The sequence below is a fragment of the Talpa occidentalis genome, unplaced genomic scaffold (genome assembly GCF_014898055.3).
Source record: "Talpa occidentalis isolate TD23 unplaced genomic scaffold, MPIMG_talOcc4v2.1 talOcc4.7, whole genome shotgun sequence".
NCBI lineage: Eukaryota > Metazoa > Chordata > Mammalia > Eulipotyphla > Talpidae > Talpa > Talpa occidentalis.
This window is the reverse complement of record NW_023605083.1, coordinates 99,390,264-99,405,673: the sequence shown is the minus strand read 5'-3', so window position 1 is coordinate 99,405,673 and position 15,410 is coordinate 99,390,264. Positions and strand designations below refer to the sequence as shown.

The 15,410-nt window shown below is 46.0% G+C and overlaps 1 protein-coding gene across 5 annotated transcripts in view; it reads left to right on the top strand.

Annotated features, from left to right (window-relative positions):
• Positions 1-15,410, top strand: part of EPN2 (epsin 2) — an 84,762-nt gene that overhangs the window by 32,900 nt on the left and 36,452 nt on the right. For 4 of the 5 annotated variants that reach the window (XM_037492647.2, XM_037492645.2, XM_037492646.2 and 1 more), the window contains one exon: positions 111-874. In XM_037492647.2, the coding sequence (XP_037348544.1) occupies positions 280-874 (595 nt within the window). In that variant the 5' untranslated portion in view covers positions 111-279. Of the gene's footprint in view, positions 1-110; positions 875-2,740; positions 2,912-15,410 lie in introns of all 5 variants that reach the window. The other variant, XM_054689339.1, reaches the window with a different exon arrangement.

Sequence of the window (15,410 nt, the reverse complement as noted above, 5' to 3'; positions counted from 1 at the left end):
GCACTGTCCCCTAGCTCCCAGTACCCGCTATTCACAGAAATGTCTGAGCTGGTGTGTCCTGTGGTCTTGGGGAGCTCATGGCACGCTAAGTGTTTTCTTTCTTTCTCTAGGTCATGGCTTCCACCTTCTCAGGCCCGGGTCTCCAGTGGAGGAAATGACTGTTGGAGACCTTGCTCTAGATCTGTTGCAGAAACTGAACTCTCACAGGGCTCCAACTTGCCCAGGACACGGAAGTTTCTCTCTTTGAAGGGCTTTACATTGCAACCCAGAAGGTAAAAAATGACGACCTCGTCTATCAGACGGCAGATGAAAAACATTGTGAACAATTACTCAGAAGCCGAAATAAAAGTCCGGGAAGCCACGTCCAATGATCCATGGGGCCCGTCTAGCTCTCTGATGACCGAGATCGCAGACCTGACCTACAATGTGGTGGCCTTCTCAGAGATCATGAGCATGGTCTGGAAGCGGCTCAATGACCATGGCAAGAACTGGCGGCATGTGTACAAGGCGTTGACGCTGCTGGACTACCTCATCAAGACGGGCTCTGAGCGGGTGGCCCAGCAGTGCCGTGAGAACATTTTTGCCATCCAGACTTTGAAGGACTTCCAGTACATCGATCGTGACGGCAAGGACCAGGGCATCAATGTACGTGAGAAATCAAAGCAGCTGGTGGCCCTCCTCAAAGATGAGGAGCGGCTGAAGGCTGAGAGGGCCCAGGCTCTCAAAACCAAAGAACGCATGGCCCAGGTTGCCACTGGCATGGGCAGCAACCAGATCACCTTTGGCCGAGGCTCCAGCCAGCCCAACCTCTCCACCAGCTATTCAGAGCAGGAATATGGCAAGGCCGGGGGATCACCTGCCTCCTACCATGGATGTGAGTAGTGGAAGCACTCCCTACCCCTTGCCAGAGTGCGCTGAGTGCAGCAGCGCTGGGAGAAAGGTAGGGTGGGTGCCCTTGGGCTGGGTGAGAGCTTGCCTCTGTTCTCCATTCTCAGCTTTGCACAGCTCAGACAATAGTGTCCTTGGTCTGCATTGACTCACACTTAACAAAGGGGCTTTTGGCCCCTTGGCCACTTGGGCTTGGAGGTCTTGAGACCTTCTGCTGCCCTGTGGTCTGATTCAGTACCTCTGGGTAGGGCTGGCCCAGTACCCCTAGGTAACAGGCAGGCATAGAGACGGGTTTGTCTGCTTCCTCCTCAGGAGAGGCTGGAGTGAAAGGGTTGGCCTGCTGCACAGGCAGTGGAGAGCTGACTGTATTCGGGAGGAGAAAACTAATGCTCTTCCTTGGTAATTTTGTTGCTTTAATCCTATTAAATTCTTTTCTAATGATTGGGCTACAAGTCTTATGACTGGCTCAGTGTTTTATTGTACTTCAGTATCACAGATGGTGAGATATGGGATGTCGCTGTCTCACTTTTAGAGGGAGAAAATAAAATCCTCTGCAGGTATCAGTGTGAGCAAGGCTTCCTTACCCAGCACATGGAGGAGGTTTCTTGGTGATTTGGTTGTATGGCTGGGTCTGTGCTAAATGGTGCTGCTCTGTTTTCTTGTTCTGCCCATTGTTCAGAAGTGCAGTTCGGGGCCTGGCGAAGCTAGTCTCTGGGGGCCATGTTGGCTTCCTGGCCAGTAGTCCCAGGCTGTGTGCCCTTTGCCTTCACAGTGTGGTGTGAAGGCAGGTGGCCCGACTGGCCCATAGGGTAGAGTTGGGGAGCATGCAGAAACTGTGCCTTCTGACTGAAAACAAAAACATAGGTCTCTGTACCCTTGTTTTGAATTGGTAATACTGCGTCAGCACAGAAAAAAATTTTTTTAAAGAAGTTGTTTGTAGTTTGACAAACCCTGTCAGCCCTTGCTTAGTCAGTGGTTCCATTACCAGACCACTTACTGACATTTCCTACCTTTGCAGGTTTCAATTTGAATTTTGAGAAATGTGAAAATTTTGAAAAATAGGAGATTTGCATATTTTAAAGTCAGACTTTCAGCCTCTAGGAATTTTAAGTTATTATCAAGCTTGGAGCGGGTTTTCTAGTTTTTGTCCCATTTTTAGTTATTGTCATTTCTCCCTCTTAGTTTGAATTGCTCTTTAAAATAAGTAGAGGTTGTGACCTTCATGAAACTGCTTAGGAAGCATTGTAACATGGATGGATTTTCAGAAGTCTCCTAGGCCGGATTGTATCAGAAAGTGGAGATTGCCTTTTAAGAAGTGAGGTTGTTTATTTTTCTCAGGGAACCTCTCCCCGCCCCTCATCCTCCTCCTCCCCTCCCTGAAGGCTCCCTGTGGTTTGAGTTGGTCTTTGTCTGCCTTGGCTTCCTCTTTGGGAAGTAGCTGTGGCCATGGGAGCTGCTCTTCACTGTTAGTTTGCCCTTTGCAGTCATTATTCTCAAGAAACCAGGGCAAGCAAAGTAAGGAGCTGCTATAGCATCCTGTTCCATCATTAGTTTGTGGTGTGGTCCTAGTGCAGGGGTGAGGCATTGTGTGTGAGATCCTGGGAGTCTGGCTAGGGACTTCCCGACACAGGTGTCTGTCACTTCCACTGGGCTGACTGCTGCTGACATGGTCCCAGCTCTCCCCCTCAGACTTCAGGCTCAGGCTGTATGTTCAGGATCAGAATATGGCTGGCAGCCAGGCAGTCCCTTCAAGCTCACTGGGCATCAGCCTTGGCTTACACCTCTGCCACACCCTCTTCCTCTAATGGCGTGTCTCTCTCTGTGTGTATGTGTGTGTGTCCCTACCCGACAGCGCCCGAGGCCTCGCTGTGCCCCCAGCACCGCACAGGGGCCCCGCTGGGTCAGAGCGAGGAGCTGCAGCCGCTGAGCCAGCGCCACCCCTTCCTGCCGCACCTGGGGCTAGCCTCCCGCCCAAATGGCGACTGGTCCCAACCCTGCCTCACTTGTGACCGCGCAGCCCGAGGTGGGACGGCGGTTTGCTTTTCTCCTTCCTAGAAATGCTGGGCTGCTTGCTGGGGGTGTACTTGTCATGTCAGTACAGCCAACTCTCTCCCTGTCTCCTTTCGGACCTTGCGGTCCCCCCTCCAGTGAACCTAAGGCCCCTGTCTTCCTCTCTGCCTAGGAGCTCAGGTGGCCTTGCCAAGCTGCCCTCATACCGTCATACATCATTTGCTAGAAGTTCTGCTGAAGGCTCAGTATGAGAGCTGCTTTCCCGGTAAAGCACAGGGTGCTTGCCCGTGCTCTCCCTGTGTCTCCCAACCCTGAAAATTGGAGATTGCTCTCCTGTCTTCTAGACCCAGGCATAGTGGAGGGTCCAGCCACTTGGCTTGTTGAGCCAGAAATGTGTGGTTTAAATCTAGCATAGATGGGCGATCCTAAGGGCCTTGGTGGATAGTCATTGGAAGCCACCATCCTTGATGCAGTGATATGTGTCTTGTTGAGTACAAAATAGGATTGTTTTTGCTTCTCAATTAACTTTCATCCTTCCTAAAATTCCCATTACCGTGGTCAACAGAGAGTTAGCTGTACTGTCAATTCTAGGTCAGTGTTTGAAGATACCTAATTCAATGGGTAACTAAAAATGGGGCTTTTCTTTTAACTAATTAATAATGTATCCTGGTCAGAGCCTGTAACTGTTGCAGGTTAAGCTGAAAACAGATTTTCTCTGTGCCTAATGAGAAAATACTATCAGTTTAAACTACCTTCTGTCCCAGGTGGGGTCCTACCATAGGGAAGACAATTGTCCTCGTCTCCTCTTACTTAGAAGTGACATTGATGAATCTTTGTGTGACTCCCGGATGAGGTGGCCAGCTTTTCCTCAGCCCTGGAAACAGTTACTGTTCATTCATGCCTCATTAATATTACAGTTTGTTTGACTTAGGTATCTGTTTGATTGCTATATTTAGCTCTGGGGATATTTTCCTTTGTGCCCTTGTCTTTCCCTAACACTTTAGGCAGTATTTTGTAAGGAAAACTAGCTTTGCATTGTAGGCAGTGCAAAAGATCAGAGTGTTCAGAAGGATAACCCAAAGGCATGGAGTTATACTCTGTTTCTCCCCACACACATTCTGGGTCTGTTTACAGAAGGTTCCCAGTGTTTTCCAGAACTCCAGTAACCCTTCCTCCCTCCATTATTTTTCCTAGGGTTCTACTAATTAAGTGATTGACATGCTCTGTATTAAGTTTCAGTGGTTAATTCTACATTCTCCTGGCTTTCTAGCTTTCTAAGTGGCAGTTGACTTTCCTGTTTGTTTGCATATTTAAGTCAACCCCAAATAAGCCTCATATACATCCCTGTCTCCTCCCACTCTGACCCACCAGGACCAGCTACCCCCTTCACCAGGCGCAGTTCTGCCTCTTTCCACTTAGGCACTGTCCCCCATACACACATATCTAACAAGTTGCTTGAGGTAGGCAGTCCATATGGATTTCTGCTCTCCTTCTACTCTGTTAGGAATTAAGGATAAAAAATGATTTTTTGGACAATTTTTGACAATCTCCCAAATGAGTTTTGTGCAGACAAATGTTATGTGGGGTTGTCTTTTACTCTATAACCGTATCATGTGTGCATTCCTCTTTATCTCATGTTTCCCTGTCATGGAGGGTTGGGGGATGGGGCAGGACCCTGTCCTTTCTCTCTGTTCTTTCTTTAAGCACCAAAGTGTTGAGTGTCAGGTAGGTGCTTAATATATGCATAAGGGAGGTTTTGCTTTGCACTTACCTGCTTGGAATCCAGCAGTGGAGAAGTCAGAGTGACACCAGCCACTCAGAAAATGATCTTGTGCAGTACAAGCTGTGTTTTGGGGAGACATTTGTGAGCGCACACTTAGGCCCTCAGGGCCCGGGGTGCTGGGACTGAGGCAGACCACCTTAAAAAAGCCCCTTCATGTAAGACAAGCACAACAGGAGGTTTCTCTGTCTCAACTGGTTATTCTGCTCCTTAGTGACCTTGGTGTTTGAGATCTTTCATATGCCACATCCATTTGATCTCTGTTTCCTCCCTCCCTCTCACCTTCCCTTGGAAATCACTCAAAATCTGTCCTTCTCTAGTTCCATTGCCTCAGTTCAGTGCCAGCTTTCTTGCTGGTTTCCTTATCCAGCCTCCATCTTTATAAATATTACCCTGATCCCAGAAATGATGCCGGGTCCCGCACAGCACCTTTAGATTCCAAGGGTACTTGCGGGGTCCAGCCTGAGTCTGTGACATGATAGACAATTCCCTTCCTTTGTGGGCCTTGGTTCCCTTCTGCCCGCTCAGGTCTGCTAATGTCTGCCTCAGGCACTGTACCAAATTTTCTCTGTGAAGCCCACCCCAGTTGCACCCTGGGCTTCCCCATCTCCTCATTCACTCAGCATTTGTGTATTGTGTTCCCATTGTGTGCTAAATAAGCACAAGCAGTGTCTCCTGCCTCCTATAGGCTGCATACTAATGGGAAGAGAGAAAAATGAACGTAGGACATTCTACTCACATTGCATGATGACTGCTGTGGAAAGCAATAAGCCAACACCAAAAACTACCTAGCTAAGTATGAGTGAGCTGTCTGAATGAGGGTCTGGAAGACAGAGGGCAGAGCCATGCAGATACCCTGAGGTGGGAGTGTGCTTGGATATGTGCAGAGCAGGGAAACAAGCTGGAAGTGAGTGAGGGAGCGTGGCAGCTGAGCTCGGGGTGGGAGTGTGGTTGAGGGCTGATGGGGAGAAAGTGTAGGCAGCGGAGGACTGACCTGGGGAAGGCTTACCCCACTTCTCAACTCTCCGGCAGGGTGTTTCTTTGAATTCCTAGTCCATCCCATATTGATATTTTTATATCTCCTGGGCTATTGTAGCAATGATTGCTATTAAATTTTCGATTAAATTGCTATTAAAATTTCTAAATACTTTCTCACTATACTCATGTCACGCACCACATGCTGACTAGGCAGGCCTAGGCTCTTCGGGGCCATTGGAAAACTTTTACTCAGTGGATGGAGAGGCATGGAAAGGTTTGGCACTGAGATGGGACTTGATCTGATTTAAGATGAGACACATTTGGAGGATCTACTGGCTTTGTATGGGGGCAGGTTGGGCAAACGGAGACCTTGGGAGTCTACCGCCTTAATCCAGGTGAGAAATCAGGCCTGGGCCTGATGAGGCTGTGCAGATTTCATTGTTCATTTTTGTACAACGTTTGATTTCTCCTCTCAGCTAGTATCCTGATCCCCTATTTGTTTCCCCTATATTACTCCTATAAGTGAAACCATCTAATATTTTTCTTTTTCCTTCTGGCTTACTTCACTGAGCATAATCCCTTCCAATTTCATCCTTATTGCTGCAAATGGCATGAGTTTATCTTTTTTGATTGCTGAGTAGTACTCCAATGTGTATATAGCACATCTTCTTGATCCAGTCATCTCTTTTTGGGCGTTTAGGTTGTTTCCATATCTTACATATTGCAAATAGTGCTGCTGTAAACATAGGGGTACAGGTTTCCTTTCAAATTCATGTTTTTGTGTCTCTTGGGTAGATTCTGAGGAGTGGAGTTGCTGCGTCAGATGGTTGCTCCACTTTTAATAATTTGAGGAGCCTACACACAGCTTTCCATAGTGATTGGACCAGTTTGCATTCCCCTGGGTGATTTTTTTTTTTTTAAAGGGCCAACAGAACTTGCTAGAGGACTGGGTGGCGTGAAAGAGGAGTTGAGGACAGCTCTGAGAACAGCAAGCAGAGCAGCTGAGAGATGGAACTGCCAAGCCTTCACATGAAGGTGGCTATGAGTGGAACAGGTTTGAGTGGAGGCAGGATTACATTTGGACATGTTAGAGTGTCTACTAGACATGCAGGTAGAGGAGTGGAGAAAATTTGAGAAGTCTAGAACTTGCAGGGAATTCTGGGCCCAAGATGTCTTCAGCTCTTTGCCCTCACCTTCAGCCCTTTTACTCACATTTACCTCCATGACTCTGCAGTCTCTGGTGCACTGGCTGCTCTCTTGGTTTGCATGTATAGGCTTCCTCTGTGACCCTGACTTGGCACTGCTGTATGCAAGCGGAGCTTTGGTGGCCAGAAGAATCATTTTAGGCTGAAGGATTGGGGTTTGCCTGAGACCACACAGAGGTGACAGCTGAATGGACAGGATGGACAGGATATGAATAGCCTCTTACATCCCCTCCCCCCAGCTCTATCCTCCCTCCCAGCATTCTGCTTAGAGCCCATCGTGGAGTTCTGGAGGAATTGCAGAATTTCCTAGAGCAGCAGGAATTTACATCCAAGGTAGCAAAGGGAAAATTGTCCCTGTGAGTTAAAGCAAAGACCTGAAATCATAATGATGGCCACTGTCCACTGATGTGGATATTCCATGGACAGGCCTCCCCCTTGTACTCCCTGAGGTGGGAAGGAAATGCCCAGTTTGTGTTTCCAGTTCCCATTACTAAACTCCCTGAATCAGTCTTCAGAATCAGGACTGTGGTTACTTTTCTATAGAGTGCACGTGTCTCATGTTGCCTGGTGTCTTGGATTTCTGGGTGGGAACTGCCAGTATTCCCACTTTGAAAGGAAGAAAGAAGGAGACTAAAAATCTTCATCACCGTGTGATCAGGTGAATTAGAACCAACAGAAACTCTCAGATCTGAAACAGGCCAGTAGCAGGTTTTGCCCAGAGTGGGTGCTGCTGCCTTGGCCAGGTCTCTCGGGCTGACACCTTGCCTCAGTGACACCATCAGCACATTAACTGGTGTGAGCAGCTTCTCTGTGGTTTGGGCCTGCTTCTAGAGCATTTCAGTGCTTCCTTCAGGCCAGCCAATCTTTTGGGCTGGGGGCTTCTCCTGTCAGCCTGTTCTCATATTGTCATTCACCTGTTGTTTAAAGATTATGACTATTTCATTTATTGCCCTGCTAAACTCTAGAAAAGATTGGAGTTGTCTTACAAAACATATGCAACACCAGAGGATTAAATAGTGAGCAGAAGAAATTGGGGCAAAAGAAAAAATAAGGGTAAGAAAATAAGGCCAGGACCACATAACTGCTGAAGGTGGATCCAGATTTGACTTTGAACTTCTCAGCCACCTTTGCCAAAGCGAACAGTTTCTCTTTAGTCTCCAGACTGGCTCCAGATGAGATGTTTACTCTGCAGGTGGAAGAGCAGGGCCTGAGAGCAGCCTCGTAGGACTTTAGGGGGAGCACAGTGGGGCCTCTGAGCCAGTTCCAAGTTCTCTCTGATGGCTCAGAAAGACTCCAGGGTTCGCAAGCTCTCTTGGGAAATGGAGGGGTAGTATGACCACTGAGCTTCCTCCACAGTGATCAGCTGTCTTAAATCCATTAGGGAGCTCTGAAAGCTTCTGTCCTGTTTCATGTTCCTGTAGGACTCTCCAGGGAATATAGTTCTCCAGAGCAAGGGAGCCTCAGGAGTAAACCAGAGCTGCTGTGGCCCCTGCCCTGCCAACCAGACTCTGGGAGTGGAACTGGCCCATATACACATGTACATACACAGAAGAGAATGTTTTAATAAGAATTAGGCATCTGAGAAAGGGTATCCTACACAGGTTTACATTTGAAAATCGGAGGATATGAGAAAATATATTAATGATTAAAAAAAAAATCAAACCCAGTTAGCATCTGGGTTCATGTGTATGAACTTGGAAGGGCCTAAGTCAGTGGAAGCCTCCTGAGAATGCGGGAGGTAGTATAACAGAGCTTTGGGGTGCTGATGACACCCCAGGATTGGGGTGGGAGACATACCTAGGACTGAGAGGCAGTTGGTGACTACTGGTCAAGTGATTCCCTGCTGTCAGGTAAAAGCAGTAGGAAATGTACCTCGATCCAGCTTTGTGCTCCATCTTGACTTTTCTGGGGGTGGGGGCATAGATTAGGAATTTGGTGAGAGGTGGGATTCATTTGATAATCCTGTTTTGTTGGAACAACTGTGTTCTCGAAGTCAGGGTACTCCTGCATCTTTGGCAGGCAGTTCTTCCCAGGGGCAGAGGTGGGCCCTGGGCTGTCAGTATTAACTTCCTCTGGGGAGAGTTAAATCTTAAGTGGGAAATGAAGTCACAGAAGAAGCTGGTTAGTAATGCCAGCAGACCCTTGGAGGTGACAGTTTTTGTGACACATCTGTCCGCGGGTCAAACGAGATGCTCATTCTTACCATCGAAACTTGGGTCTTCAGTGGGATGTGACGTGTGCATGAGGACGTTGCTGACACACAGCAAGTCAGCAGTTGCCTGACAGAGGCAGCCAGAAAGTACAATGATCGCCCATCTTTTGTTTTCTCTTAAGAACAGACCCTCTCCTTTTTTCCACTTGCCTGAGGAATTGCAGGCCTTGTTACTAAGAGCCCTGGGCTGGACTCACTCACCCAGATCTACTAGCCATAAGTAATGCAGCCAGAGTTTAAACCTAGATTTTCAAAAAATGGGTTTTTTTTTTTTCAATAATAACATGGTTTAATATTTTTCTGCACAATAGATGAATTTACATTTTGTGCATATCGCAATTTTAAGATACTATATTCTATTCCATGTAATGCTTTCTCCCTAACTTTTGTGGTTTTTAAAGGCAAGAATACCTATTTAAACTGTCACTTACTGAGGACCCAGATCTTAAAGGGCCCCTCTGATTGTCAAAGAGTTTAAGATTGAAACAGCTATCAAAGTAGTGATTGGGATTATTAATTAAATGATTGACGTTAACTTGTGCCATAGAAAATTGAATATGAATACAATGTTTATATCAATCCATTTGTCTTTATCCTTTGTAGGATAGGTAAACAAACTTGTTTGTAAATACTTGCCAAATAAATGCAGTACAAAAAGGAAAAGGGGAGGCTTATGTAAGGTTGGCAGAGAGTCATACAGCTGTGACAGGCTGCTCAAGTACTTAGTAACTGGTTTCAAGTAGTCAACTTCAAGGGGACATTTAAAGATTATATAAAAAATAAGAGGGAAGTTCTAATGGTAGATTTCTCCTTGTATGAGGAAATAGACTGTAATTTACATGTGCCCTCTGCATAGTATGTTATGTTTCGTAGTCTTCAGAATGCTTTTCGCTATCTGAAATCGTTTATTTTCTGTCTCCCTGCTAAAACACATTGTCTGAATGAGAGCCTTGTTCATCCTCAATGTGAAGTGCCTGACTCCGGATAGGTGCTCAGTTGAACACTCAGAGAATGAGTGCTAACTAAATCTTTTTTTTTTTTTTTTTTGGTAGTAGTTTTATGAGATGTGCTCATCTCTGTAGGTATCTGCCCTACCCATGACTGTGTTTTGAAAATATTTTGCAGGCATTTCCAGAAATGTAGACATTTTACATATTAGTATCGCTTCTTGATGCTCTAAGGTTATCAATAGTATGATTCATAGTTGCTAGTTTTTGCTTAGTAGTAAAATGCTGTTCCTCATTTTGCCAGTTGCCTTTTTTCTTTTCACTAAACCATTGACTCTTCGACTGTCTGCTTAGGAACTTTTAAATATCCTGAAATATCCCAAGTCTTGGGCCATATTTCCTTCTAATCAATTCAGTACCTCTGGAATGAGCCCTAGGAATCAGGGAATGTTCCAGCATCTGCCAGCTCGTGGGTCTGAGCACTGATGGATCAGTTGAAGACATCTCCTCCCTCTCCCTTCAGCGATGACCAGTAGCCAGGCCCTTTCAGAAAGTTATAGTCAGCAGGCAACTCTCAGTTTAAAATTGATAGTGCCAATTTAATCTCCTCTTGCTGACTACTAGTGAGAAGCTTAAGCTAGCTGTTAGCTTAGTTGCCAGCATCCTTAGTTCACTTGGAGGCCTACTTTTCCAGTTCTAACTAGTAAAAGTGGTGAGGACGGGAAATAAGAAACTGCTAGATTTTTTTTTGTTATGAAAGTAATGTGTCCTTTCAAGATAGTGTAGAAAATGGGAAAAGAAGACAACAAAAGTACCCCACAGTCTTTTTTCACAAAGACAACTCTTGTTCACATTTTAGTGTATTTCCTGCTGGACTCTTAAGCATTTCTTTTCCACAGTTGTGGTTACATTGTAAATGCAATTTTGCATCCCTGTTTTATCTCAGAACATTCTAACAGAAGCATTTTCTGGTTACTCCACAACCCTATAAACATTTTAAAAGCTACACTCAACATTCCACTGGGGGAGGTTGATACTAAACAGTCACTCACTCATGTTCACCCAGACAGCCCAGCCGATTTCAGTGCTAGGGTCCTGGCTGCCTGGACTCTGACCAAGGAAGGTGTGGAGCCCTTCATTATGTGGGTTTGTTGAGGCCATCTGTCTGTGAGCAAAGCAGGCAGATTCTTAATCTGGCGAGGTTTGAAGGCCAGCTCAAGACCCACACCCTCAAAAAGCAGCTGTGCTGACAGATCTGTACAAGTCCAAATGGTGCTCCATGAAAACAAAAAATCTCATGGTTTTTGTTATGCAGGTGGTAATTATACGTGTCCTTTATAATCACATGACTTTTTCAAAAGCACATTTTTATAACTTTAGTTTGTTTTTTGCTCATTTCATAAGTCTGTGCTAATGATGGTGCTAAGCATTGAGGGGCTCGCAGTCAGCCTTGCCCTTTGTGAGCTTCCAGTTAGGGAGAAGTAGACGCATTGACAGTGCCCAAGTTAGTGCCTGGATGGGGGCTGGACATGTGGGTTCAGAGCTTCTTTGATGACCGCTGAGCTGTTCGAACCTTGTGCATAGTGGGACTGGGTGAGCGAGTAGAGGTGGGGGGTGTGAGCATTCAATGTAGGCTGCGGCACACTCTCATGCAGTGGCCACAGAGGTTGCCCTTCAGCTGATTCCTTAGCACCAGGTTCCCATGAGAAATGTAATGTGATTAGGCATTTTGAATATTTCTGGCCTAATTTTCTACACAGTTGCACTTTATTTTTAAGGTTAAACCTTGGGTAGGTTACTCTTTAAAGTTAAGTCTTTAAATCTGTAAAACAAGGCAGCAGATTATATAAATCACATATACTGATACATACACCGCTGTGCTGCTTGTGTGAAGGAGACAAATACTTCTTAATGGATGGCTCATTTTATTTTCCTTAGCATCAGAGTTGTTTCTAGATTCTCGCCAGTATAAAGGACATAAACTTCTCTGTGCAGAAATCTTGTTTTTCTAAGGATTCTTTAGATTAGTGTATAGGAATTAAGTTTATTGGGGAAAGTATATGAGCATTACCCTGTCTCTTGAAACATTGCAGATGGTTTTCCAGATGGTACCTGTTTGCAGTGCTCCTAACCTGGATCATAGTGCTCAGTTAACAGTCTTCGAGTCCACAGTGTGTAATTTTTTTAAAAGATTATTATGAATTTAATAGATGGAAATTATTATCCTGAACACTCATTTTAAAAGTGAGTTCCTGTTTACAAGTATTACTCTAGGAAGCTGCAGTAGGTTTTTATCTTTGTTAAGTTTATGATTGAATTAAGAAGAGAAATTATGTCTTTGTTAAAGTTCATGCTACACTCATGCCTGCTCATAAGTTGGAGTGCCATCTTTTCAGATCCAGATGTCAGTGTCCCTCCTACTGCCTTGAGAGCTGTGGGTGGCTCTCAGCCACATTGGGGCCCTCACCCCAGCTCTCCACCCATAGAGGGACAGACTGTAGCTTTGTTACTTTCTCTGTAGACAAAGCAGTGGGAAATACTGGGATCCTGGGAAAACAAAGGTGCTTAATGTTTTGGGCACCTCACAAACTGGTGATCTTGAAATGGAGAGGGTTTAATCTGTAGCCTAAAGAAAACAGCACAAATTTGTTCTTTTATTTCAGAGACAGGATGGGCTTTGAATCATGCAGACAAATAAAAGGACTGCCTTTTGTCTCTGCTCCACCATCCCCCACCTCAGTTTCCAATCGTGCAGTGCTGGGGCAGATTAGGGTGGAATGCTGCCTTTGTTCAGCTTTGCCTTCTTCTTCCCTGGGTTTCAGCTTCTGTAAACTGAGGCAGCAGCACCAATATCTCAGGGTGGTGGTGATGAGTGTGAGGAATACCCTTGGAAGTCATAGCCAGTGTTAGTTCCATTGGAAATAAACTTGAAATGAGCCCACTGGCATTTGAACTCTTGCTCTGGGCCAGGATCAAAGCTGACGTAGTAGCCCCTGCCTGTGTAGAGCTTCCTGCCAGGTCAGAGAGATGGCCTGGTTATGAACTGATCACCAGTGTAGACTGGAAGTACCACTTGTGAAGTCATGAAGCCCACTCTGCTGATGCCTCTCAGTGTGGGTGTCCCGCTCTCAGTACCCGGGTGGGTGTGGGTGGGTGAATAAATTCACTAAAAAGGGAAGATAGGCATTGAGAAGGTAGCATTGGAAGTGACACTAACGGATGAGGTTGTGTTTTTCTTCCTGTTTGGGAAATGGAGGCAGGAAGGAGTTGGGGAATTCTGGACTGAGAAAGGCTGTTGAAGTGGTTTTCCAGGAGGATGGTATCGTGAGTAGGGCAGGACCACGTAAGCAGCTTAGGGGACTAAAGGGTAGGGTGTGGTCCCTTCCCCAGCATGGTGAGGACACCCACATTTGTGTGTGCAGGGAGGTGGGAGAGCATGGAGATCCGTCCATTCTGGGAAGGGTTTGAACGTGGTAGCCTTCTGGGACTGCTATAACCAGACACCACAAAGGGGACAACTTTAAACAACAGACAAGGTTGTCCCGGTCTTGAAATCTAAAGTCAAGGTGTCAGCAAGGCCACCTCAGCAAGACAAGGGGAGAATCCTTCTTTGCCATTTCCTAGCTTCCAGTGGCCACAGTCCTTGATGATTCTTGACTAATAGCTGCAATGTTCAACCCCTTCTCCATCATCATGTGTCTCCCCTCATGTGTCTCTTCTAAGGACACCGATCACATTGAATTTAGGGGTACCCTGCTTCAATATGACCTCATCTTAACTAATTACATCTGCAACAACTCTGATTCCAAATAAAGTCATATTTTGAAGTACTGGGGGGGGGGGTCAGGAGTTCAACAGACCTTTTTTTGGAGTCCCAGTTCTCCCCATAACACACCATCAGAAGAAGAGCTGAGTGCTTGGGTCTACACTTTATAGCAGCATCACACCCCTTACCTGCTCATGTTGTGATGGGGAGCCCAGCCAGGCAGGGCCACAGATGTTCTTTTGTGGCCTCAGGCCAGATGGGTTAGGAACATTTCCAGGTATAGTGGACTCTGCTTAAATGTATGCAGAATCTGGTCACTTCAAAGCTTCCTCCACCATTACTCTTGAACCTGTCACATTGCAGCACTGCTTCCCTTAGACCCTCCCAAAGCCCCTCCAAGGACACCTGGAGGCTCTTCTTATTATGGCCCTTTGGGTGTTCTCAGCCTCTGCCACCCCAGGGCCTGTGCCTTCCATCCCGTGAGTGAAAGTTCCACTTGCTCCCTGCCTGGCTTCATCACTCTGCTGCTGGGTCTGTGCTCCTTCTCTGATCTCTGACCACATAAGACTGAGCGGTTCTTTGCCCTGACACCTTCCCCCTTCACTTGCTCCTCACTTAATTGGTATGGTTGCTCCTTAGGGAACACAGCCTCCTCAGACCTGGAGTAGTTCTGGGTTTGGTGCATGAAAGTAAAGGACTGTTCCTCTGTTTACGTTGTCTTTAGGGGAGCGAACGTGAGATTTAGCTTTAAGATTGGATTTGAATTCTTATCCTGCTAGCTGTGAGTGACCTCACTGGATCCTAGTTACTGCCTCTGAGAAAAGAGTTGATATTAAAGAGCAAGGCCTTTAAGATCAGACTTCATCTCTCATTGGTTGGGTGACCTTAGTCATCTCACCTCTAAGCTTCTACCCTGGTCTCAAGTTGTGTGGCATTGAGATACTTATAAGTTACACACTTGTCTGTGTCAGATGCTGGTCACATAATTAAAGTGCTTTTCACATAATTACTCTGTCTCCATTCTGCTGATGAGAAAGCTGAGGTGCGGAGAATTACCTGCCGTGGCCAGGTGTTGGGAAATTGCAAGCCCAGATCTGAGGCCAGGCATTCAGATTCACCCTTAATGTTGAGCTGCTTCTCTTATTTGAAAACACTTAGCCAAGGTCAGGCCAAGGCTAGAAAAAGCAGCAGACAAAGCAGGAACATATGTGGTTCCCTGTGAGTAAATGTCAGAACAATGCACCCACACTCATCCTTACAGAGTGTGCATTAAAATTTTTTCCTGGGTGGAATCACAAGAAAATGTCAACAACTGTTTCCTCTGGGGAGAGAATGGGGGCAGGATGAGAGGAGTGGCTTTTACTTCCTCTTAGGCCAGAGTATTTAAAAATAGGTTATGGGCATCATCACATTCCACCCAAAAATACTTCCATATCCATCCCTTCCTGGTGAAGTGTGACAGAGTGACTAGCAAAAGCAACAATACCAACATCATCTAACACCCCAAATTTGCCAGTTATCCTGAAAGTGTCTTGCAGCTGATCTCTCAAGACCAAATCACCCAGGAACACATGTTGCATTGGTTGTCCTGCCTTTCAGTCTGTCTTAGTGCAGTGAATCCCAC